General features: G+C 44.8%; 1 protein-coding gene across 1 annotated transcript in view; it reads left to right on the forward strand.

Moving 5' to 3' along the window:
- Positions 1-221: 221 nt before the first annotated feature.
- The window catches only part of smurf2 (SMAD specific E3 ubiquitin protein ligase 2), a 50404-nt gene continuing 26222 nt past the window's right edge, over positions 222-24403 (forward strand). The window contains exons 1-3 of the mRNA XM_083977522.1: positions 222-628; positions 21797-21835; positions 23033-23141. Of these exons, the coding sequence (XP_083833648.1) occupies positions 577-628; positions 21797-21835; positions 23033-23141 (200 nt within the window). The 5' untranslated portion in view covers positions 222-576. The remainder of the gene's footprint in view (positions 629-21796; positions 21836-23032; positions 23142-24403) is intronic.

Genomic DNA, 24403 nt, shown 5'->3' on the forward strand with positions numbered 1-24403 from the left:
TTATTTATAACTCATTAAAAACCATAAGGACTCATCATAGAGGACACACTGGGACCTGTCTGTGTGTGTGTGAATTACAGTTAGGTGCCACATGTTGGAGAAATGTTTCACTCCCCCCTCGGTGTGTTGTCGTCACCGGTCAGCTCCTACCAGCAGCCTCCTGAGGTGGGATCTAAAACTGGAGGGCTCCACAGTTCAACTCTCTGTGCGGAGCGGAGAGGAGGACTCAGTCCGAGGCAGAGGCTCCTTCCGAAGATGTGAAGATAAACACCGCGTTACTCAGCGCCGCGTTACTCCCTCAGCAGCTCGTCTCCACCTTTCGCCGGGGACAAGTCCCTGTTTTGTAGTAAATGCACTTTGCAGCAGCAGCAGTGCTACACTCACGGTTTTCTTTTCCCTCTTTTTTATTTTTTCGCATTTGTGCGCCAGCGCTATGGCAGTTCACTCCACATCCGGGCCACAATGCCTTGACTCCATTATTGTCTAAAACTGGCGGAGTGGTTGATAAACCTCGTTATTTTTCACATTTAACCACACATTTTTATAGCGTGCATTGAAGGCTGGGACCAAGAGGAGATGTCTAACCAAGGAGTCCGGCGGAATGGCCCGGTGAAGCTGCGACTAACAGGTAGCTAGCAACGCTTTTAAATCCCCAAGTATATCCCCCAACACACTAGCTAGGAGGGCTCGGTGTATTTGTTGGATGGGAACTGTTCCCATGGGCTATGGAGTTGGCTTGCCGCCGGTTCTTTTTCCTGTGATTTTTTCTTTTACTATTTCCAGAAGAGATATATTGTATTAAAAATGTGTGTGTGTTTTTAAAAACGGTGCTAGCTAATGGTGTAAAACTGGCCACAGAGACCGGTAGATAACGCTGAATTTAGATATTACTGTTCTTGGAAATAGACACAACCTTTGTGATTGTCGCCAGCAGCCAACCAACCAACCAACCAACCACCAGCCATAACACGGGTCCCGGAGTAACGTAGCTGTACGTTGCGCTGCCCTGGCATTGAGTTGGTTGTGGCTTCAATAAAACCGACACAGGGGAATATGTTTATGTATTTATTTATTTATTTTCCACATGTCTTTTTTGCCCTTTCGTATCAACGTAAATGCCCCCAGTGCCATGGTGCTTCTTTCTGCTCACGCTGCTCACGCTGACAGACAGACGGGCTTCACGTAAAGTTGGCTAGCTGACGTTAGCCTAGCCCAGACAGGCTGCCAAGTGAGCGATAATCAAGCCTTTATCCCGGGACGAGCCTCGGCTGAGATGACAGGCAGCTCCACAGGTCACAAGAGGCTGCAACTGCCACTGAACAGTGAGCAGTGTCCCCTTCACCGGCTCCTGACAGACAGCTGCCCCCTTTGTCTGCCACTGGCCTCAAAACAGGTCACCATTAAGTTGTATTCATGCAGCATGAGTTCAGCCTCAGCTAATGAGCAACTCATACTTACACAGCCATGATCCGCTCCTTACTCAATCTGAGTAATTTGTTGTGAGGTAACACAGTTGTGCAGATCTGTTTGGACCCCCTCTTCTCTCTCTCTTCCTCTCAGCTGTTTGGTTTGTGTCTTTTCAACATAAACAGCAAAAATAAAAAAAAGGTTTACATGAGTGCACACTGTTTTGACTGGGAGACAGGCCTGACAGCTGCCCTCTTTGATGTACGTGCAGGATCTGACCTGAATCAAATTCCAGGGCTGTCTGTTTCTATCAGGAAGAGCCAAATTAAATATTTAAGTTGGTGCACTCTCTGATAGGAATAAGTGGAGACAAGAGGGAGGGATCTCGGTGAGATGGATTTAATGAGCTGGGGATGCAAGGTGGCCAAGGACAGCAAGCCGTCAGCAAGGTTTTACACAGGTGTTGTATATCATCCAGGGTTCACTGTATTATGAGAAGGGCTTTGAACAAAGCTTAAGTATCCAGAACTCACAAAATGACATGTACCATAGGAATATGTACACACAATTGACATCATGCATGTTTAGGTTACTTTCCTCCCCCTCAAAGTGCTTCAGAGCATTTTGCAATGTAATATTTAAAATGATCTGACAGTGTTAATTGGTAATCGTGATATCATCTTTAACGGAGATGTGCACCTGTTGCAGTCAAACAAGTTATTGCTCCATCTCCTGCACAGAAGCACAGCATCAGATCCCTAGTTTTTTTTTTTTTGAAGCAGAGTAAAATTTCCGACCCGCCGGCCTTACTTTATTTGTCATCCACTGAAGTTCCTCGGGGACCGGTCACCACAAAATGTTATTGTCTGCGGCTTTCATCTTGGAAATCTAGACGGGTCTATTAAGTTGCGAATTAGTTTGTCACCGCAGTTTGAGATGGACCGCAGCGGTCTCCTGGTGGAATGCTAAGAATGTGAGTTCACTGTGAAAAATGGCGAGAGCAGGAACTCGCAGACCACCTCTCCTCCTGATGCTGAGTGACACTGTGCACCCCTCCAGACTAAATATAATCCCTGCTGGGGGAACAATAAAAAAATCCATCACTTTCATAAAAACTTCAACTTTTTCATAATTCAGCCTGCATATTTACACCAGTATCGTGTCATGTGGTGCCATGCCGTCCACATGGTCAGCTGGTCTGTAGCTGAGCTCTGTGCGTCCACCTTTTGAAAAGTCGCGCAGCATGGCTCGCAGCCGGATAGGAAGCTGCCTGGTGGTAGAGCCCAAAGTGTTCACTTTTAACAGAGAGGCTTCACTACATTACTCTCATTACGTGTTTCTTTGTTTAGCGCTGCACAGCTGTGTATACGAGGTTGATTATATTGCTGCTCAGGGAGTAATGGGCCCAGAGAGTGTCATTGCGACATTGTAGCTGCATGTTGTCATCTGTAGCCGAGCTGAATTTTGACACATAGCTGCCGATGAATTTGTTTCCAGGCAGGTTGTGAATGATGAGTTACTACATTTAAACAGGCCTGTAGCTGTTTGTGCTGTAGGCGTCTCTCGTTGCTGACAACCCCCCTGTCCATTTGAACCAGATGTTGCAGATGTTTGCCAGCTATTAAACTGGAAAAATATGGCAAGCAAGCTGCTAAAACTAACACTTGGGGTGAGAATTGCCCCTTGACTACACGGGACAGGTTTCCATTATACTCTACAGCTGATCACTCCCCGAAATTATGTGACACACAAACACAGATAATGGCATTACATGCATGAGCCACCGGGTCATAAATTACATCATTAATCCGAGGCTCGTTGCTCGTTCCGATCATTCTTAAATTCTGTCGTGCAGACGTAGCTAGATCATGGCATCATTTGCACCACTTTTCCATGCAGCCGTAAATTTGACGACATGCAGCTGAACGCAAAGTCATGGCGTTCCCCTGTAACACAATTGAGACAGAAAAGAGATTGCGTCCCTCCAATTCGTCACAAACCGTAATCACATATCACAAGTCAGCGATTATCCGTCTTTGCCCTTTGAATGCATTTTCCGGCCAGAGGGACGTGAAGAGGTAATAAATGATCTGCTGTTTGTCTCATATTCTTGTCCAATTCAGATTCTTTGACGTTTATTGCTGTTTTTGTCTTAGCTGCGAGTTTACATATGACTTGTTAGGCATATGGTTTGCTCATCTGAATTCTTTGGCCCCGTGCAGACTAGCGAAGAGAAGCTATCTCAGTGGGATTCCCTAGAATTCTCCATTCGCATTCCCACCTCTTCCTCTCTGAGTCACTCCTGTTCTTTCCGACTGTAAGCTTCTTCCCCCTCAGACCAAGTCCAAAGCATATTTCACTCCCACCCTTACTAACTGAGCTTCCTCCGAGTTTTAGATCCTCTGTTTGTCTGATGCTCTCTCGTAGGTGTTTTTTTTTTTGCGCCTTTCAGTTACTGCAAAAGATCGGGGTTTGACAGTGCTGCAGCCGGCTCTACAAATAGAGCAAGTTCTTTTTTTTTTTTTTTCGATGAAATGGTTGGAAAAACTCCCCGCTCTTCTCCCTTGTACCACGACTGACAGTTGAATGGACACAGATGCTGCTTGAGAATCAAACAGACTTATTTTAAAGATGCAACAAAGGCCCTGGGGTTTCACACTGGCCCACTGTGCGGCTTTGAGTGAAAGGCTAAGGTCTGTCCTTTTTAGTGCAAGTCCTTGCTTTTTCTCTTTTTTTTCTCACTGCAGCTTGGGTCTGACTGTAGTCTACAGATGAGGGGTCTTTGGATGCTGGATAGCTGAAGAAGAAAGCCCCACAGCTGGGCACAGATGGGGCTGTGGAGGCACAGGACCTGATGATCAAGAGAGTTTTAATGTGGTCTGAGCTGGTACATTCATGTGGTCTCAGTCTGAGCCATTTTACAGAGTGGCTGTATGGAAGTGATTTGGGTTCATCTGGGTGTTCAGACAGGATACATTGTAAATACACAGTGATTAGCTGCATGTGGTGAACTGTTGAGTCTACTGGCCCATCACGGACATGCATTTTGAGCAAACATTTCCACATTTTGCTTTAACGAGATGTAAAAGAAAACAAAATAATAGCGGCTGGATCAGGAAAAAAAAAAAGTGTGGGAATCAAAAAGGGGGATCTAACAAGCAATTATTGCATATCATTTGTCGACGTTTTCTTTCCCCCTGCCGAGAGCCTCCCATAATTTTAAATTGTTCCATCAATTAATTGACTGGCTGGGGTTGGCTTTCCTGTTGGTTCAGCTGCTCTTCAATGAGGACAAAGCCTTCTGCGGTTGCTCTACCCTCAACCGCCGCCAGCAACGGCCCGGAGGAGACCAGATGTAGCAGGGGGAGAGAGAGTGGGCAGCTTTGTAGAGAGGAAGTGCTCCCCAGACCCAAACACTTGTCCAAACGTCACCCCTGACAGGTGGGGAGCAGAACAGTCCAGAATCCCCCTTTTGAGGTTCCCCTGTAACAATAAAGCGAAGAATTGCAGTCATATTACTCAGCAGGACGTCGGGGCGTCTGGTGTGTTGGTTGTAACGCTGGGTGGCTCACAGCTCCATCCTGTCACTGTATTATAACAGTGTGCCATGGGTTAGATTAGTGGGCGGCGTGTGTGGTTTGGGGAGACTGTCTCTTCCTGCTGAGGAGAGCATCAACACTTGAGAATGACCGCTTTGTAACATTAACAACAGATAATATTTTCCTGGATCTGCACACCCTGTTTCATTTGGAGCCTGAAAGTTACCATCCATGTTCTCTGTTTACACTTGGACTGTCCTACATCAGTGATTTCCAACCAGGGCTACTTGTAGCGCAGGAGGATTTCTGCAGTTGGCAGTACTGCTACGGGAAGATTTCTCCTCAAATAATATAATATTTTTTTAAATGACTTTAAGATTTCCAAAATAAAGAACAGTACAAGTACATATTAAGGCAGTTACAGCACCTTAAAGGGATATTTGAACATTTTGGCAATCCCTATAGTTTTAGGAGTGGGTTCGTTACCTTTAATTGTCGGTGCAAGCTATTTTTAGAACAGCGGAGCAGAGCCACGAGCTGCTCAGAGCTACACTACAGAGGTTCATGGGATTTCTTGGTTTCCCTCATCAAACTCATCAAATACACAATCCAACAACTCAAAAAATGCTCTCGTGGACAAGTTGTGATCTGCACATTCACCACGCTATGAGATAGAAACAGAACGTTACAAGACAGTTGATTTCGAGGCAACTGCAGAGACTGCTTGCCAAAAAACTGCTCCCGACGAGAACGCACATCAGCAGTTTTGCATGAAGTTACCTCGAAAACAACGCCGTCTCGTAATGTTCCGTCATTCTCTCATAGCGAATGTGCAGGTCATAACTTTTCCATGAGAGCGTTTTGGAGTTGTTGGATTGTGTATTTGATGAGTTTGATGCGGTAAACCAAGAAATCCTCTGAGCCTCCGTAGCGTAGCTCTGAGCAGCTCACGGCTCTGCTCCACCGTTCTAAAAATAGCTTGCACTGACAATTAAATGTAACGAACCTACTCCTAAAACTACAGGGATTATGGCAATGGGTGAATTTGCCAAAATGTTGAACTATCCCTTTAACATTAAGCCTTGCACTTTTGCCTTAAAAAAATTGTGCCTACATGGTGAAAATGTCTACTCTACCACTCCATTAGATTAATACTGTTAGATTACATCCAGTTTTTAAATCAGTTCATATTAATGCATATTGATCATGATCTGGTGTTGGTTATACAGGGTATTTGAACTCATCAAATGGGGCTGTGGGTGCATGTTTGATGGAAAAGTAGGCTGTAAAACCACCGTGGCCCAGTTCATGGTGACTGATTATTTGCTGTATATTTTGTATGATTTATGCTATCACCTCTATTAGGATTGGGATTCCAGCTGGGAGCCGTTGCATAGCCGTAGCACCAGAGCATCTGCAGCTCTCTAGTCTCCAGCCTGTGTGGTATTGACACTCAGACACATGCAGATGTACTTCTCACAAGGTATATCATTTTGTGGTTTTCCATCACTCCCGGTAGAGAGAAGCATGATAGTCCTCTTTTTATTTCCATTTCTTTGATTTATGGAGTCAATATGCAGGAAGCCATGGTTAATTACAGTTCATAAAGAATTTAGATGAGTGCGGTGTACTCAGCCAGGGTGAGTCATATGATTTCTTTTTTTTTCTTTTCTTTTTTCAACATCATAGTTCTGGATTTACACACTGTCTCACATAGCAATCTTGCACTGATCGTGTGCCTTCCGTAGCCCCGTCAGAGGGAAAGTGCAGTGAGTGAGAGTGTCTCTTTGGCCTTGGAGAAGTGCTAATCCTCCTGGGTGGTTGGGGAAAGACCTTCTTCAAAGGCCTGCTCTGTTAACCTGGCCGTGGTGGTTAATGGGTCAGAATTGGATTAGTGGTGAGTGTGAGGGAGGGGAGCTCCAGTGAGGACTAAACTCATTCTTGTCCGCAGGCTCTTCTCCTATCAGTCTTGCCCTGGCTGTTCTCCATGCTGTCTCGTCCACTGCCCCCCCCGCCCTCTCCATTTCTTGCCTATTTCCCAAACTAGTTCTCCCTTTGAAGTTAGAAACTTCACTTGGGGGTGTTTTTGTTATCAGGGGCGGCTGCATGCATATCCAATGTCGGTCCAGAACCCCATTTGACTTTAGATGCCCTCAGTTTGCTGCAGCCTGCACTAAAGAGGAGTAGCCACTTCTTATGTCCTGATTTACTTTTTTGTTTTTAAAGGGATAGTTCAACATTTTTGGCAAATTCGCCGATTGCTATCATCCCTATAGTCATAGCAGTAGGTTCATTATCGTTAATTATCGGTGCATGTTGTTTTGAGATCCACGGGTTGTTGGCTTGTGTATTTGATGAGTCTGATGAGGGACAGGGGACCTGTAACGTTCACCTCCATTTGTGTTCACTGAGCAGCTCACATTTCTGCCCTGCGGATCTCAAAACTACGTGCACCAATGATTAAAGGTAATGAACTGTAAGGATAATGGCAATTGGTGAATTTGCCAAAATGTTGAACTATCCCTTTAATGTTAGTCTATTTGTATTGTTGTTGCTCTCTTGATGTTTGTATAATTTGAAAATGACATAGCAGAGATTAACCTCTGTTGCAGCTTTTACAAAGTTGGCTGTTCGTTGGCCGTTCTGAACCAAGCTTGTTGCTGCAGCTTCAGCCACATACGAGCAGTGGAGAAAGTCCTCGTGTTTCAGACAGCTCCTCGATCGCAGCCCCTTTGTGATGCGTTTATTGTGGAAATTCATAGTGAAATGGTGATGAATTCATCGGTACATCTGTGAGCCTCACCACATCAGATTTTTTACTTCTCTCACACCATCTGAGGCTTTTCTGCTGTCAAGAGAGACAAGTGTGGTGGTCCACTGTCACACCTGTGCCTAGCTCACAATGGCGTGCCAGTACTCCAGAGGCCTTCCCTCTAATCATTACACTGGTCAATGTTCAACTCCTGCGTGGAGGGTGTAGGCCTTGTGGTTGTGATTTAAGCGGTGCCATTAAGCCTTTTCCCCCCTCCTACATTTGTTTGCAGGGATGTCTGTGATTATTATCATCTCTCAGCAGTCTACCCAGGTGAGATCACTCAGCAAGTCTGCACAAAGTCTCATTAGCTCATACAAATATCCACTCATGCAAAGGCGCCTTTCACTTTCCCTAGAAAGGCCAGTCGAGGCAGGATGGCCAGAGCGTTCCTGCCCAGCTTTCTGATGAAGGAGAGTAACCTGAGATTAATTCTTCAACGTGCCGACTCCGCTTTAAACCTGGATGGACACGGGTTGATACGATTAACTCTGACTAACCTCAAGCAGATGGGGGTCTCTCAAATCTCCAGTGTTACTGGCTAGAGGGTGTATGGGGGGGTTTGGCGCAAAAGCCGCAAGACGCCAACAGCTGACTGGAGGCGTCTGTCCGTGCCTCGGCCTGACGTTTGAGCCCCTTCAGTCCTCTGAGGAGACAGGATCAGAAGAGAGATGTTTATATTCACACCGGATCACATTTCAAATGGCATCTCTGCTGAAGTTGTACAAATACACCACAGAATTCCTGTGAAGTAAAAAAAAAAAAAAGTCTAACTGCGTATGCATAGAGGAGCAAATGTGTTGTTTAAACTGAGGTTTTACATTTGCTTTCATTTAAGAGGAATCTTAAATATGTTAGCCCATTTGTTCTCGCTATTCTTTGTCTGTGTGTGGTGACTGTTGAGAGTGGCTGGCATTGATGTGTAACTGCCTGATAAGAGTTGTGGTTTGTTTCTCAGGAAATCATTATGAAACTAAGCTTCAAAACCAAGACTGGGAGTGCCAAATGCCTGATGATGATTCAGCTCTCGGGGCAGATGTTACAGAAACTGTAGTCACTCATGTTGGGAATGTTCAGAGATGTAGCCTAATATTTACTCCCTCAAAACCATATTATTACAGCCAAAGCACTTGATGTACAAGATCCACATCCAGAGCTTCAGGCTGAAAGAGTCTCCTGAAGGTGTTGATGACTCTTTGTAATTCTTTATTTCTCCCTGTTTCTTTTGTTTCCTGTGAATGAATTAAATCTTTATTTGGAGAGATGAATAAACTAAACTCAGCCTTGTGATAGTCGCATGTTAACATTCTCCATGCGTCAACATAGTTTGGGTTTCCCAAATTGAAACTCATAGCTCATCCGCAGGGACCCGTTTTATATTTGACGTTTTCGAACACGGCTTCATTTGACAAACCAGACTGAGAGAGAGATGACTTCATAGACGCGTGCCTAAATTTGGCTCGACATGACAACACATGTCCTGTAGACACGTGTCATCTAATTTAAACGCGACCTGCAGCACGTAGTAAAAGTTGTTTATGGCGTGCACCTGCACACGGCGGCGTCTGGATCGAGGCTTTTGATCACGAGAACACCGGTGTATCTCGGGGTTGTGTTGGGGAGACATCATGGCTTGGAATGATGAACATATTACGTTGTAAAGAAATGAGGGGAGGGCTTTAGGAGGTGGCTACGCAGTGCTTTCATCTGTGATTACGACATGATTACTGTCCTGATTGTTAAAAGTGGCTGAGGGGCGTCCGTCCAACACATTCATTGGCAGAGTAGATCGTAGTGAAGGAAAAATATGGCTGGGTGGTAATGATGTAATCCTGCTCCCAGATGAAGCAGAGAAATCATTCTTAGAAACTAAACCTCCGAGTCTCCAGGGTTTGGGGGGGTGGGGGGGCTAAATGGAGAAGCAAAACAGCATTTCTGGCAATTAACACAGCAGTGTGGTGGTCCTCAACTTCTGTTAAACAGGTTGGTACCATCCACTCTCTCCACTGCAGCTCGGTTCAGGCCTCTCCTCTACTCTCCTCCATTACATCAGAGGGGAGCAAAGGAGCCAAGAAGCACGGAGAGCCGTGCAGCCACTCACAACAGCTCGGGCCCCGGCCAACAGCAGTGCAAGCTTGCAGAAGCGTGAGCTCTGCTCTGCTCTGCTCTGCTCACTGTTTTGACTTCTCACTTAGCGGCAGCGGTGATGGTACTGTGGAAGACTTTACTCGCCTGGATGACTCTCTGTTAGGCACATTGTATCACACGGAGTGGAAAGAGAGAGTGATGTACTATGCAGGGGTAACAAGAATGCCACTAAAAATTGCCATTGTGGCATGGTTTCCCACTATTTGGAGCTCAAAATAGTCGGGGTGGACTCCTCTATTATGCAATTACAGTGGACTGTATCACGGAGGGAAAAGGTGACGTGAGATGGATGAAATGTTCTTACACTAAGAATGTTGCCAGCCTCTTTCCTTTCACATGTGGTTGTGTGTGTGGTGAATTTCTCCATGTAGTCAAACAGGTTTTTACTAAAGAAGATAAGACCTTGACTTGAGCTTCTGCATGTGTCCATCTCTCTTCTTTGCCTTTTGTCCTGGTTTAGGGACTGGTTTAGTTGGAACACAATCTTGGCTCAGCATCAGTGTTGACAACACAGGTTGTCAGTTTACTGCCATGGTGACATTGCTCTTGTTTCATTTGGTTTCCTTGGCTACAAAGGTTATTACTACTATTAATTACTTCAGTTGACATTCTGACTTTTTTTTTTTTTTTTTTTCGAACTAATGCATTCATTTTCATTGTCTAAAAATTGATATTAGATAATATATTGTTGATCAAAGTAGTTTCATATTAAATACTCAATTGAGTGACTAATTATTATTTTAACATTCTCCACATCAACATGTGTTCTTTTATAAATCAACATAAAATCAGCCAAAATGACCAAATTAGTTGCCAGTTAATTTTCTGTCAATTGACTGATACTGCAGCTCTAAACTTTTGTTGGTGCTGTATCACACTCACCTCATGACTTATATTCATTGACTGCTGCTGCCAGGAGAAGTCACTGCACAGTCTAGTTTCTTGTTAGGTAACAGCTGCCTGCGTCACGCATCACAGCACCTAAAATAAGTCCAAAACAAAACTTCACTTCCCGGCCCTTTCTTTGTCTTGGCTCTCTGCCCTAACATTAACAATGTCTACTAATCACTTGGCCTGAATGCTGCATCATTTTTTTGAACTGAAGCGCATCATTTAGATATAATACCACCTGGCAGAACAGGTCTCCGCTTCCTCCGAATGTCTCGACGTGTTCCACGAGATCACTCATCACTTTTCCAGCAGGAGCTGAGCGTGATGCATAATGATATATGGCTTCTCTTAGTCACGGCCTTTTATCCTTTTTTTTAAGAAGGGAAGCTATGGAGGATATATTATGGCTTGTGTCTTTTCTTTCTTCTTAATTCCTCCATTTTTTTTTCAACGTGTCTGGTCTCAGTGATTTGGTGCAACAGATGTCCCTAGACGTCCTTTTCCTCAAGTGTGTAACAGGAGTCCTGGGAATCTAAATGTTCTGTGTTTGCTTTGTGGCGTTTAATGCATGTCACAGGAACTATGAGTTTCTTAATACATTTCACTGCTGGTTTCCTCTCCACTCCTCAGTTGTTGACAGGATTGTTCTTTCCCCTCCTCACCCAGAGCACGTGTGAAATGGAGATGGAGCATGTCTTCGAATGCCTCTGTATTTTTTACTTTTTTTAAACTTCGGAGGAGGGAATCGACCTTTTTCCCCTCTTTTTTTTTTTGGTGAAGTGTTCCTTTCTGTTTTCCTCTCGGTATAAATTGATGCACGGGGAGATTTTGTTACTCTTTTTCCTTTCTAATTTTCTAAATCTTGGAAATTTCAGGTCTGTTTAGAGGCATTAGAAGATTTTCCTGGCACTTAGTAGTTCCATGATCACTCTGCTACCAATGACTCTAATATCTGTAATATGTGACCAGAAGAAGTCTTATCAGATTTACATATTACATAAGTGGATTTGCTATGATTTAAAAATCTGCCAAAGCTAAGATATTTCCCAGTGCCTACAAGTCACTTTGCCTTAACCACATTTCCACAGTTAGCCTGCACCCCATGAGGAGTTGGACCGAGTTCCTGAAATCCTACTCTCCTCCCTCACTCTATTCTGCCTGACTCCAGTTAAGAGCTAAACTTAAGTGGTGTAGCCAGGTCTTTAAAAAGTAACCCACTTTTGTCATGAGCGATGGCAGCGTGGAAAGCCCTCGGTGAACGGCTTGCTGTGGTCGACTCTGTGGCACTGGGCTGCCCAGTAAAGCAGGTTTATTTTAAAGCTCGTATGTCTGCTATCAGTGTCTCAGGGACAATGAGGTTATTGCTGCTGCCGCGCTTGCTTACATTACATCTCGCATGTATCAGAATAAGGAAGTCAATATTGAATCGGTTGAAACTTTTGCCTGATTAACCATTTATTGCCACATTAGTGAGGATGAGGCGGTCGCTCTGTCATTATGAGAGACCTCCCCCCAGGAGACCAGAAACCTTATGAGGAGCTCATGAACTTAAACCTGTGTTTTCACAAGAGGAACCAGGGACTAAGCTGGTTTTGCATATAAAACAGTCAAAAGTGTTTTTATTATACAAACAAAAATAGACTGTGTTGTCTGCTTCTGGGCTTGTTTTGAGTTAAGAAAGATGGCTACAGGGCGAAGGAGAGCATCACCATTGGTTGACTGAGTAATTGAGGGAGAAGGAGCTTGGTGTGACCAAGTGCACAAAAGTAATTAAACTTTTTCTTTTTTTTTTCACTAAAAGTAGAGTTGTTTCCGAGGTAAATTCATGCAAAACCTCTGATGCGCGTTCCTGTCGAGGGCAGTTTTTCGGCAAGCAGTCTCTGTATTTGCCTCGAAAACAACTCCTCATAAGGTTCCATTATTATCTCTAAGCGTGGTGAATGTGCAGGTCACAACTTGTCCACCAGAGCCTTTTGGAGTTGTTGGATTGTGTATTTGATGAATTTGATGAGGGGAAACCAAGAAATCCCATAAGCCTCCGTAGCGTAGCTCTGAGCAGCTCACGCTTCTGCTCTGCCGTTCTAAAAATAGCTTGCACCAACAAATAAATGTAACGAACCTACTCCTAAAACTATAGGGATTATGGCAATGGGCCAATTTGCCAAAATGTTGAACTATCCCTTTAACAATAAAGGACACATGCAAAAAAAAAGACAGCGGTACGCCACAATAAATACAACATGACAACTCTGTCAGTGCTGTCACTGGACTTCCAGTTGGTCCTGGTTTTTCTGATGTTGTGGAAATTTAAACAGGAATTTGAAAAGGAACATTTAGTCCCCGAGTTTAGTTTGCCAGGCTCAATAGTTCCTGGAAGTTCTTCGGTCAAACGGCACCACTGGTCAGTCTCGAAGTGGGTTCGGCTGAAAACGAACTTGGACGTGTTCCCAATGAACTGCGCCTTATTTCCTTCCTGTGTTAGACTGAATGGCTCCATGTCTGTGAGGTTGCCATGTGTAGAAGCTCCAGCACCACGCTCAACATCAGCCTCCATCCGCCGCAGATTCAGCGACAGCCGCTCACAGAGGCCACTAGCGTTCAAGACCACAACATTACCCAACATACTGCCTGTCACTGGGAGGAGAGAGATTGATTAGGAGATTGCTCAGGGATTAGCAAGAGAACAGGTTCACCAACGCAACCATCAGCACATGTCAGTCATAACTCAGTCTTCTTCATCTCCGCTTTTGTCCCTCCCTTTAAGGTTTCGAGTCCCTGCCGAGGTTAGGGAGGAGTGGAGAGGGGAAAAGGAAGCCTTTTGTTTATAGAAGAACAATGCTGTGCATGAGAGTACACGGTCCTGGGCCTGGAGTCAAAACAGGGCACACAGACAAACAGGCAGACAGGCAGAGGAAGGGTTGGGGGCAGGGAGAGTAGTGGGAGGAGGAGGAGGAGGAGGAGGAGGAGGTGGGGGAGTACTGTTCCCTGAAGATGTGTCAGACTGTCTGGCGGGGTTGGGTCAGTGCACTGGACTGGAGGAACCAGGTGGACAGGAAGGGAGGTTCAAATCGGGGTCAACCTGAGCTAGTAGGCCTGAAGAGATTTGTTTAGGTTCTCACGGAGTTATGATTCCATGCAAGCCAGAGAGAGAGAGAGAGAGAGCGGGCTGATATTTCTGAAATGCCTCCTCTCCTCTCCCTCTCTCCCTCTCTTCGTCTTATTAGTCTGTAGTTTCCACAGAGTTTTGACGGGCGGGACAGGGGATGGGAATGGTGCAACATGACCAGGCGGTCGTCTCTGTTCCCACACCCCCATTTCCTCCACTTCATAGCCTCCAGTGTGACGGTTAACCGCAGAGCAACAGACTCGAGGCAGCGTGAACCGTCTTTTCCCCCACAGCGCTCTCTTTTCTTTTCCCATGCTTCTTCTTTGTGTTAGTGTGTGTGTGACTTCTTAAAATACATCGGATGACAAAGTGGATTCCCAGCTCCATCTTGTCTCTTGACCGGCGATTGCTGCCATGGTGACATCCCCCTCCCCTCCCCTCCCCTCCCCTCCCCTAGACGTCACGTGACCTACCCCTCCCCAGGTGTTTGGCTTGAGTCTGGTGAAGTTCATTGATTCGCCTGCACAGTGGGGCTCTTTGTGTCGCAGCCTGGGAGAAACCGGGCCCATCCTCGAGCCACAGGTGGAACTTTAACTTCGCCCCAAGGTCTCGCTCTCCCTCTCTCTCTCTCCGCTCTCTCTCTCTGTGCGGAGCTGCCGTCGCCACTCAGAGGAATTAGTTTTTATGAAGGGACAGGCTGGCAAAAGGAGCGAGCTAAGCAAATCTGTGCTCATAATCAGTTGTATGTGGTGTTTGCTTAGCTTCCTCTCCGCTGTCCTCGGGGAGCCCGGCCTGGTCGGCCTCCAGAGTGGAAAGCCATTATGTGACTAATAAGCTGCAGTCAGCCGAGCAGACATGACACCCATGCTGCTTATGTGAGCCACCAGGTTGTATTTCCAGGTAGTTGAGGCAGATGCTGCATTTTTTTTTTTTTTTAAACCATGAGATTCATGCAAAACCTCTGATGCACGTTCCTGTCGAGGGCAGTTTTTCGGCAAGCAGTCTCTGCATTTGCCTCAAAAACAACTCCTCATAATGTTCCGTTATTATCTCATAGCGTGGTGAATGTGCAGGCCACAACTTGCGTTTTGGAGTTGTTGGATTGTGTATTTGATGAGTTTGATGAGGGGAAACCAAGAAATCCCATTAGCCTCCGTAGCTCAGCTCTGAGCAGCTCGCGGCTCTGCTCCACCGTTCTAAAAACAGCTTGCACCAACAAATAAATGTAAACCATGCTTTGATGCGTTTGAACCTTTCTGTGCGTCTCCCTGCAATCACACCCTCAAATCCCTTACACTTCTATGTTGGTGTGTTTTTAAAATAACAATTCTCTGTAAAAGTGTGGTGGTGGGCTTTCAGCCTAAAAGGTTTTGCTCATTTATCAGATGGAGGGAATTGTTGTATATGATCCCTGTTCCCGCTCAAAAGCGTGGTGCGGATGAGCCGGTGATGGAAAGGTGGCGGACCTCGGTGAGGCTATAGCCGCAGAATGGAGCCGTCGAACTTATTACTCAACGGTGACACACTCGGGCGCCTGTGTGTTTGACTGATGTTGCGCTGTATGGACGGAGCTACAAAACCAGCTGGCGGTGAAAAACTGCGCGCTGACTTGTCTGTTCTGCTGTAAGTGATTTGCTGTGGTGGAAAAAAAAAGGCCTCTGACACGGCTTTTTCTTTGATTGTCATTTTAAATGTCTGGACCCATCTCTTGCTGTGAATCTCTCAGTGGTACTCTTCCTGTCTGTCTCTCTCTGCGGGGGTGTCTTTAACCCCCCCCCACCACCACCACCACCACCCCTCCCCTCCCTCAGCCCCATCAGTCAGCGCTGCAGTCCCTGGCTGTGTGAGGCGCTGCGACCGGAATGAGAAACACAGGCGACAACAGAGAAACCCTTCTCTCAGCTTTGCCTCGATACTTGCCGTCGCTATGACAACAGAGGATTTTAGATGGGGGCCGAGATGCACGGGGTTATGCGATGCTTTTCCGGAGAGTGGCTGTCTTGTGTGTTTCTGTGACGGAAAAGTTAGAAGACGTTGAGGACTGAGAGTAATGAGATGCTCGTCTCACGGTTTAGACCTGTACCTGATGAAGACTCGACTGTTTGAACTCTCATCCTTGTGTGGTGCAACTGTGGCAGCGTATGATTCATTGATTCTTTTCCTAAATTGCATGAAATATAATAGCCAGACGCCTTTCTTTCTTCATTTCTGGTCATTTGTTGCTGTAGAAATTCAAATCTCTTTTCTTTCTGGACTCATTTGTCAGATGAAACGACGAATTTGAAGCCAACATCAAAAGACTGGTGAATTATGAAGAAGATTTTTCAATATTGCCTGTCATTTTATAGATAAAATCATTCATGAGTTAATCACAAAATGAAGTAGCAGAGCAGACTAGTTTTAATCACAGCCCTGTACTAGATAAGACTGTTATTATTAAGATATTGAGGGAATGTGAGAAGTTCCTTTTCCAAACACCTCAGCTGTCCCGGCCAACACCCACATAAAATGTTCAGTGTTTTATATTTCCCACCAAGGACAGGAACATAACTGCCAAAACTCCATAAGATTAGATGATATAGCAGTTCGTTTTTCACTTTATGATGTGTATTGTCCCATTCTCCACATTTTTCTTTCATGAAATATTGTGCTATAACATGTTGTTGCTCCCTTGTAATGGTTTCCCTGAAGTACAGCCACGCCAGAAAATGATGTTTGCAGGCTCGGAGAGAGTTGTTACTTTGGTGACAAATATCACCCCCCCCCCCCTTCAGCATATCTTCAAAAATGATTAAGTTAATTTTCACTCGTTCTTTTTATGGAGGCTGAATGTTAAGCTTGTCCTGTCTCACCCCGCACCTGCTGTTATTTGGTTTTACTAAATATCACCACTCCCTTGAAAACCCAACTGTGTAATATGATTATGTGGGACAGTAATGATGTGATTTTAGCTGGCATCTGTAATGAACCTTTAATGTCTCTAGTTTTCCCATCATTTCTTTTAAAAACCCTACTACGGTTGTGTATTTCTTCCATCACGTTGTGGGGTTTACACAGCTTGTATGTGTGTGTGTGTGCTGACGTATGTGTCTTTCCTCCATCTTTAATGTACAAGGAGAAAGAGAGGGAGCACTTAATTACATTTGTCTGTGTGTGTGTGTGTGTATGTGAGCATGAGAAAGCCAGTCCAGGGTGACCAATAAAACAACAGATTTACGATGCTGCCCTGTAGGTGCAAGCTCGCCCACTTCCTCTTCTTGGGAAAGGCTTCTGTTGTCAGGACTCCAGTTCCCATAACGGCATCAATTTTGGGGGATTTCTTTGAGCGGGCGAATAAAGAGGCAACAGCATTATATTAAATGTCATTGTATAAAACCTCAAACATAATGGTGCTTAGTGTGTATGTTAGCTACTAATGATAGATGTCTATAAGGAGCCCAACATCCCTGAAATGAAGACTATATTATAAGCATTATAAGCTATAATAATGGATAAAAATATTAAACTTCTTTTATTCATTGTCTCCCTCTCTGCACTCCCTTGCCTCCCTGCCCTACATTCAAACCCCCCCATCACTACTCCTTTTTGTTTATTCATTTTATTTCTTTTCAGAATAAATTCAGCACATTGCAGCGAGAATTAAAACAAAAAGACCCAGTGAAGCCCTCGGCTTAACTAAAGGAAGTAGTCTGCCCCGGCCAGGTTTTGATCCCTTTTAGATTTGTGGACTTCATTTTTTTCTCCTGTAAGGTTGAGAATAAAAGAAGAACAGACAGGAGGACTGAGATGTTGTGTTCTTTGACTCTGTTAGACAAGTTTTCTACACAGAGATGCAGTAAAACAACCATGTTGCATCAAATGACTGAAAACGTACTCTTAAAGTTCGAACGCAAAGTCAACACAAACTGTTGCGCTGTCCGCGTCAGCAGCAGTTCTTTGTTCACGCTACTCACCCTCTTGTGCAGGCGCAGCTAAGCTAAGTAGACCGTAACCAAAACACTGTGGCAGACAGTGACGTTATTGATCAGTTCTGCTGTGCTCTGACATGTTTTATGCTAAAGTAAAGATTGTGCCGTGTGTCACACATGTGATCATCATCACCTTTTCGTTTCTAGAACAGAAACAGACGCAGCGGATAAATCGTGATGTCAGTCTTCCATCGAGGAGATAAAAGTTTGCAGCAGATGAGGTCATCAGATCTGTGTGATGGAGGAGACTGATTACATTCCTCGAATCACTACACGAAACAAGCGTCATTGTCGCATTTCCTTCGTGTCATCCGCATCATTTTCCGTCAGTTGCCATTTGACAAGGGTCGAGCGTTGCTGTGTTTCCGTCTCGACGCTCTCCTCCTCCTCCTCCTCCTCCGTAGCCTCAGACTCTTAATTGGCTTCCCTGGTGCCATTGTTTCCCTCTGTGTCTCCCATTCCAGTGGCTTTCTGTACACTTTTTCTGTTTCCAGCCGTAATTCAGGCTCTTATATATGTTTTCCTAAGGAGCCTATATAGGTCTAATTGTAGCGTTGCCTCCCTGCTGTGTGGCTAGCTGCTGACTGCTGAGGGGTCTGCAGGTTTTCCTACATTTAGTTTTTGGTTTAAGCTGAGCTGGCTGTCGTGGTGTGGGCCGTGTCATGCCTGCAGTTACCCTGCAGTTGGTCCCGTTTTGTCTTTGTCACTTCTTTGTTCCTGTCTGGGCTGTGAATGGAAGTGTTGCTGCTCCAGTAGTGCACCCTTTTTTTTTCTTTTTTCTTTCCTTTTTACCTTGCATTGTGACTTCCAGACCAGGGGAAAAGAGTGCACGATGATTTTTTCCTCTCTGGAAACATCGTCAAGTCACTGTCAAGTTCTTTTTTTAAATATATTATACAACTCATGTTGTCTGTGGCATTTGGGCAGAAGCATTGTGGAAACACACACAAAACTGACACCTGTTACCTCACTCCACCTTGTCCACCTCCCTCAAAGCCTCCAACTCGCACGCACACACACACACACATACACACACACCCCTGAGACACTTAACTCTCCAGACCAACTATTAATATCACAGAGGAATAAATGTGTGTGTGTGTGTGTGTGTGTATGCGTGTGTGCACATGCCTGCCTGCGTGTTCAGGAAGAGCGCGACCAAAAAGCGATGCATTCCAGATGTTTTAGAAATGAGGTGGGTTTCACTGGAACGTAACACATTCCCAGGGATGTTTGCGGAAAGAAATTCTTCCTCATCTGTCGAGCATGTTCTGCCCCCCCTCCCTCCAACCCCCACACCCCCCTCCCTCCATCCCTCCACCCCCCACCCAGGAGGGTATGCATCTAGTTTAGTCGTCTGTTTTCACTCCTCCGTGTTTTAATGGAGTTTTTGTCATTAAACCCCCAACCCCGTGTGTGTTTGTGTATGTGTGTGTCCCTTGTGCAGCTATAAACACCATGCATTAGTACACATTGGTGCTGTGTGAAGCCGGTGATTTGCGTATTTAATTTTGTCGACACATCCCCCAGACATTGGGTCCTCCTCCTGTTTCCTTGTGGGCAAAATTGCTTCAGCTCGGGCCCAAGTGATTCAGGGTGATATTTGAAATGGTGTGGTTGTGCGTCTGGGTATGTGTGGCATGGGACGGGGGGTCGGAGGTATAAAATAGGCGACGGCTGCATATTGAAAGGCTTAAGCTGCAGTCTGCCACTGTGGGTGTGCCTTTGTCTATTTGTGTTAGCAAAGTAAAGTCTGAGCACTCTCACCTGCACATCGGGGGGAGTGGGCCCGGCCAGAGAGAGAGAGCTATAGAAACCAGCTAGAGCTGTTTCTGCTGATTGTTTTAATCATTGATCAATCTAATCAGGGAATCATCTCACAAATATCAGTAAATGGTCCAAACATCAGCTCAAAGTATAGAGATTGAGTACTGTGGGTGTGAGCAAACTGAAAGTACTTTCCAATGATTCTTCTGTCATTCAGTTGATTGATGAATTGACTAATAGTTTCACTTGTAAATCCAGACCTGGAGCTGGTCTAGAGGTTAATCTTAATGATGTCTTTTGCATTTTTTCCCCCCAATAATTATTTAATTGTTTTGTCTATAAAATGCCAATAATAAACATATATATCCCTTATAATTCTGCACAGTCCAAGGTGACATTTTCAGATGTCTTGTTTTGCTTCAGCCACAGTCCAACACCTCAGAAAGTCAACTACCTATAGACAATAGAAAGTTGAAGCAGCAACTTTGTCTTAAAAATAATTAAAGTGACTAAATAGGAGCAGATTAATTCTTGTTGTTGTAGCCTGGTTATTGTTACAATTACTTTTTTTTTTACACCTTTTTTTATTCAACTTTTGACATTCAACCCAACATATGCCTGGAAACAGTGTGAAAAGCTGAATAGATAAAAGACGGAAATCAAGGATTGATTATTGTGAATCTGCAGTTACACGCAAAAATAAACTTTAGAATTGGCCTATAATGATGTAACCTTGCCTGTCTGACCCAATATGAATAAATCTACTGAGTCACATCAAACTGTTACTTTAAGGTCAGATCCAGCACATCCACCTCCAGTCTGATGCTAAAAATGCTGATTTAATCTGTTCCAGGATATAAACTAATAGACTCACGATGACCCGTTCTATACTTCACTCCACAATCCATTCTCTCTGTATGCGCACGTTGAGGTTTCACGTTTCCAGATCGCACTTTGTCAAGTTGCGTGTCGGATCCCACTTGGCGAGTGCTTTGCCACAAGTCATGCTGCTCCAGTACATACATGTCTTAACGTCAGATTTAAAGTCAGCCCCAGACTTTTCCCCTTCAGCAGATGAACGTGAAAACAGCCTTGTGGCGTCAGACTCTGCACATACATCACCACTCTGCAGAGTGAAGCTCAAACATTCAAGGGAAGTGATAATGAGCTAAACACATGCATTTGAATGCACTGAGACTTTAAGCTTTATCACATTCATCTCTGTGAACCGTTTTATTTTTAGCACAGTTTCTTTTGAAACAACTGCCAAATATAAACGACAGTGTTTTACACATACATGATTTTTATTATTTTTTTTGCCTCATCTCTATTTGACCCATTAAATCAGCCACATCAGTATCCAGAGACCAATTAGTCTCTGTGCCTCAGAAAAACTGTATCGCAGGAATGAGCCAAACTGTATTTCCATGTGCCTGACTCACTGGCTGTAACTCTTAACACCAGACAGACGCCCAGGTGGTAACTGAGCTTCCTCGTCCATCCACACATGCACCGGAGGAGCGTGTTAGTGGCTCTGCCTCGTCACCTCAGCAACCGCCTCCGTGGCTCCTGGAGTAGATCAACAGGTTCAGCCCCTCTCTGCTGCTGCTGCAGGCGAAGGAGAATGAGACACAACATCACCTTCTCTAAATTAAAGGCTGAATGTTGTAATGGTGTTTTTCTGTTTTAAATCATGCAACCAATATACTGTAAGAGTTGATTGCTCTAAAGCTTCAGATTCAAACTCACAGCCTCCTCTGTTGTTCCTGACGGCGTGTTTTGATATACAGCACATACTTGGCATTCTGTTCTTTTAGAAGTGCTATCTAATTGTAGGTAAGTTATGGTTTGTGTAGTCTATAGCGAAGCTGGGCCCGTGTGTGACTCAGGCCCGTGATGCAGTTGTTCTCTGCAGTGTTTTCCTACTCGAATCCTGAACTAGACAAATCATTTCCTGCTGCCCACCCATGCACATTCCTGCCACTTTTCTAACACATGCGTCTGAAGTAAAAACATTAAACTTAAAAGTCGGTAAATGAGGCGTGTCAGATGACCGCGCCGCTCGTCAACTGGGTTGTTAACCGTCAAACTCTGATTTACTGTTTGTGAATTTAGCGTTTTATATTAAATTAACCCTTGACTCTTCTCTCTCTTTCAGTCCTCTGCGCCAAAAACCTGGTGAAGAAGGACTTCTTCCGTAAGTATCTCCAATCTCTGCTGTTTTAAAGATGAACCTGTCGTTTCTTCTCACTCCCCTGTTTTCCCCTTTCTGTTCCTTGGTTGTATGCTGCATGTACTGCACTGTAAAGTAAAGACCTCTGGAGACTGAGAGAAATGTTGGGGCACTTTGCTGTTTAGCTGTCAGCAGCGCAATATCAACCACTTACACAGCCATTTCAGCAGATGTGAATGGTTTACTACACATGTCCTTGGTAGAAGGAGAGTGTTGTCTACAAAGTGCTCTAAAAACAAAAAATGTGGACTCAAGTGTGAGCCCTGACATTCTGGCTCTTGATGCACTGTCTGCATACTTTGCACAACCACTTAATATTATACTAGAATAATAATTTTACACAACCAACTCATTTAGTCCTCTTAAGGCTTAATAAGTGGCGTATAGGTGTCTGTAGCGCTGCGATTGTTTTGGTGTGTTTGGGTCAGGCTGTCATGGTGAATGAGCATGTAAAGGTCTTATGCTCACTCAGGTGAGTTGTGTCTTGCCCATTCCTGCCATTCCAACGCTCAGGAGCTGAGCAAACACTGGGTTGGTGCAGAGCAGCACTAAAAGCATAATATATAACAAAGTTCACATGGAGCTTCTTTGCTTTTGTTGTTGTGCATTTGTAGATGTATTTGTCTGTTGGTGTGCGTGCTTCACCCACATCGACTTACTTGCAGCCAGGCTCATTTGCTTTTTGAATTAATTTCACGCTCTTTCATGGAGTAGTAAAGTTATGTAGTGTGTAAACTGTTTAAAACAGAAACAAATGTCCATCATGAATCCGCTTTTTGTTTTTGATCATGTAAAAAGAGCGCGTTCTGGCATCGCACCCACACGTTTTTCCTGCTAAATAAAATCAGTTCTTGCTGATCTAACCTGGAGTTGTGCGATTGCAGAAGGACCTCTTCTGACATCAAAGGCGCACAAACGTTTTGTGGAAGTAAATAATGAGTAATCTGTGACTGTGAGCGTGGACTGCATCCAAAGCAGAACCGAGCCGCGTAAACAGCTCAGCATCTGTGTCATCAGCATTTATCCCCATCTGCTGTGTAGCAGGCGAACACCGCTGTGTGTTGTCATTCGTGTCTTGTTAAACAGTTTGTTCACTGATATTTATTCTTGGTCAGTCAGTGTGGCTGAGTGTGGTGTCCATCTCTCTCTCTCTCTCTGCAGGCCTCCCTGATCCCTTTGCCAAGGTGGTTGTGGACGGTTCAGGGCAATGCCACTCTACAGACACTGTGAGGAACACACTTGACCCCAAGTGGAATCAACACTACGACCTGTGAGTCCCAGAGCTTTATTTCATTTTAATCGCACCTCTAATGAGCCTTACTTGCATCTGGGGGGAAAAAAACAAATTCCTTCTCGGTTTATTTGAATACCCCACCTGCCCTGAAGACTTAATCAGATTACAAACAGCAGTTCAAGGCAACAATCCCTCACAATTTTTATGCCTTTCTTTATTTAACCTTGATAAGTGAGCACAGCAAGACGTGTCGGGCCAGTGCCATTAATGGGACCTGAACAGCAACAGATGTAAACAGCTGTTGCATCTGGCCTCTCACTTATCTGTAATGACATAACTCTCCAGCTCCAGCAAACAGTCTAAAAATGTACCCTGGAACAGTATTTAAAGCTCCGAAAAGGAGCGAAAGTCTCCAATAGTATTTTCTTCCATCGACTGAAACACGTGTATGTCTTGTTGTAATCCTGATTGCCTTTTCCCAAAGATGGTTTGTCCTGTGAAAAGTAACCTGGAAAAAAATAAGAGACAGAGCGCGTGAGTGAAAATGTGAGAGTGAAAGTTTCCAGTATTCGCCCGGTGTTTATCCAAACCGTCATGCGTAGCCAACAGCAAGAGGAAGCACATGTCTCCGTTTGTTTGGTTGCCGGGGATACAGGACCCCTCTCTCTACATGGCTGTTAAATAACCTGCTCGTGTCACATTTGACAAAAGGGAAAAAGTCACGCGCACGTACGCACACCTTGAAGATAAATAGATGGAGGGGAGAGCGCAGACCCGTGGCTCGGCTGAGCTGCTCTGCACCAGGTGCCTCAGACGGAGCGGCCTGCACTTTGTGTTTAAATCCCTGCTTTCTGCGCCAGTGATTAAGTTTAACATGAACACTATACCCACTTTGCTGTCTGTTGGTGTTTATCCTCAGGGCCAGCAGAAGGACTCTCAGGCGGTTTGTTGGAGGAGACAGGTTTTAATTGACTGAGAGCAGCCTAGAAATCCGTCTGTCTGGCTCACACTTATTAAAATAGGGCCTGCAACACCTGGTGTTCCCAATACAGCCGTGTGCATTAAAGCTGTTGGCAGTGACTCTTTTTTTCCATTTGTTATATGTGCTCATGTGAGGGTGTAGAAATACCATGGAAGTTGGCCTGCGTTGCGTATGTATATCTTTGTGTGTGTGTGTGTTTGTGTGTATGTCCGTGTCCACAGGCTTGGTTTCATTGGTCAGCCGCAGCCAGCAAACTGGCCTGTGAACTGTGACCCTTGAGTTTTGCTGCAGGATGTGGCCGACATGCCAGGGATAG

Source organism: Trachurus trachurus, assembly GCF_905171665.1.
Source record: "Trachurus trachurus genome assembly, chromosome: 8".
Taxonomy (NCBI): domain Eukaryota; kingdom Metazoa; phylum Chordata; class Actinopteri; order Carangiformes; family Carangidae; genus Trachurus; species Trachurus trachurus.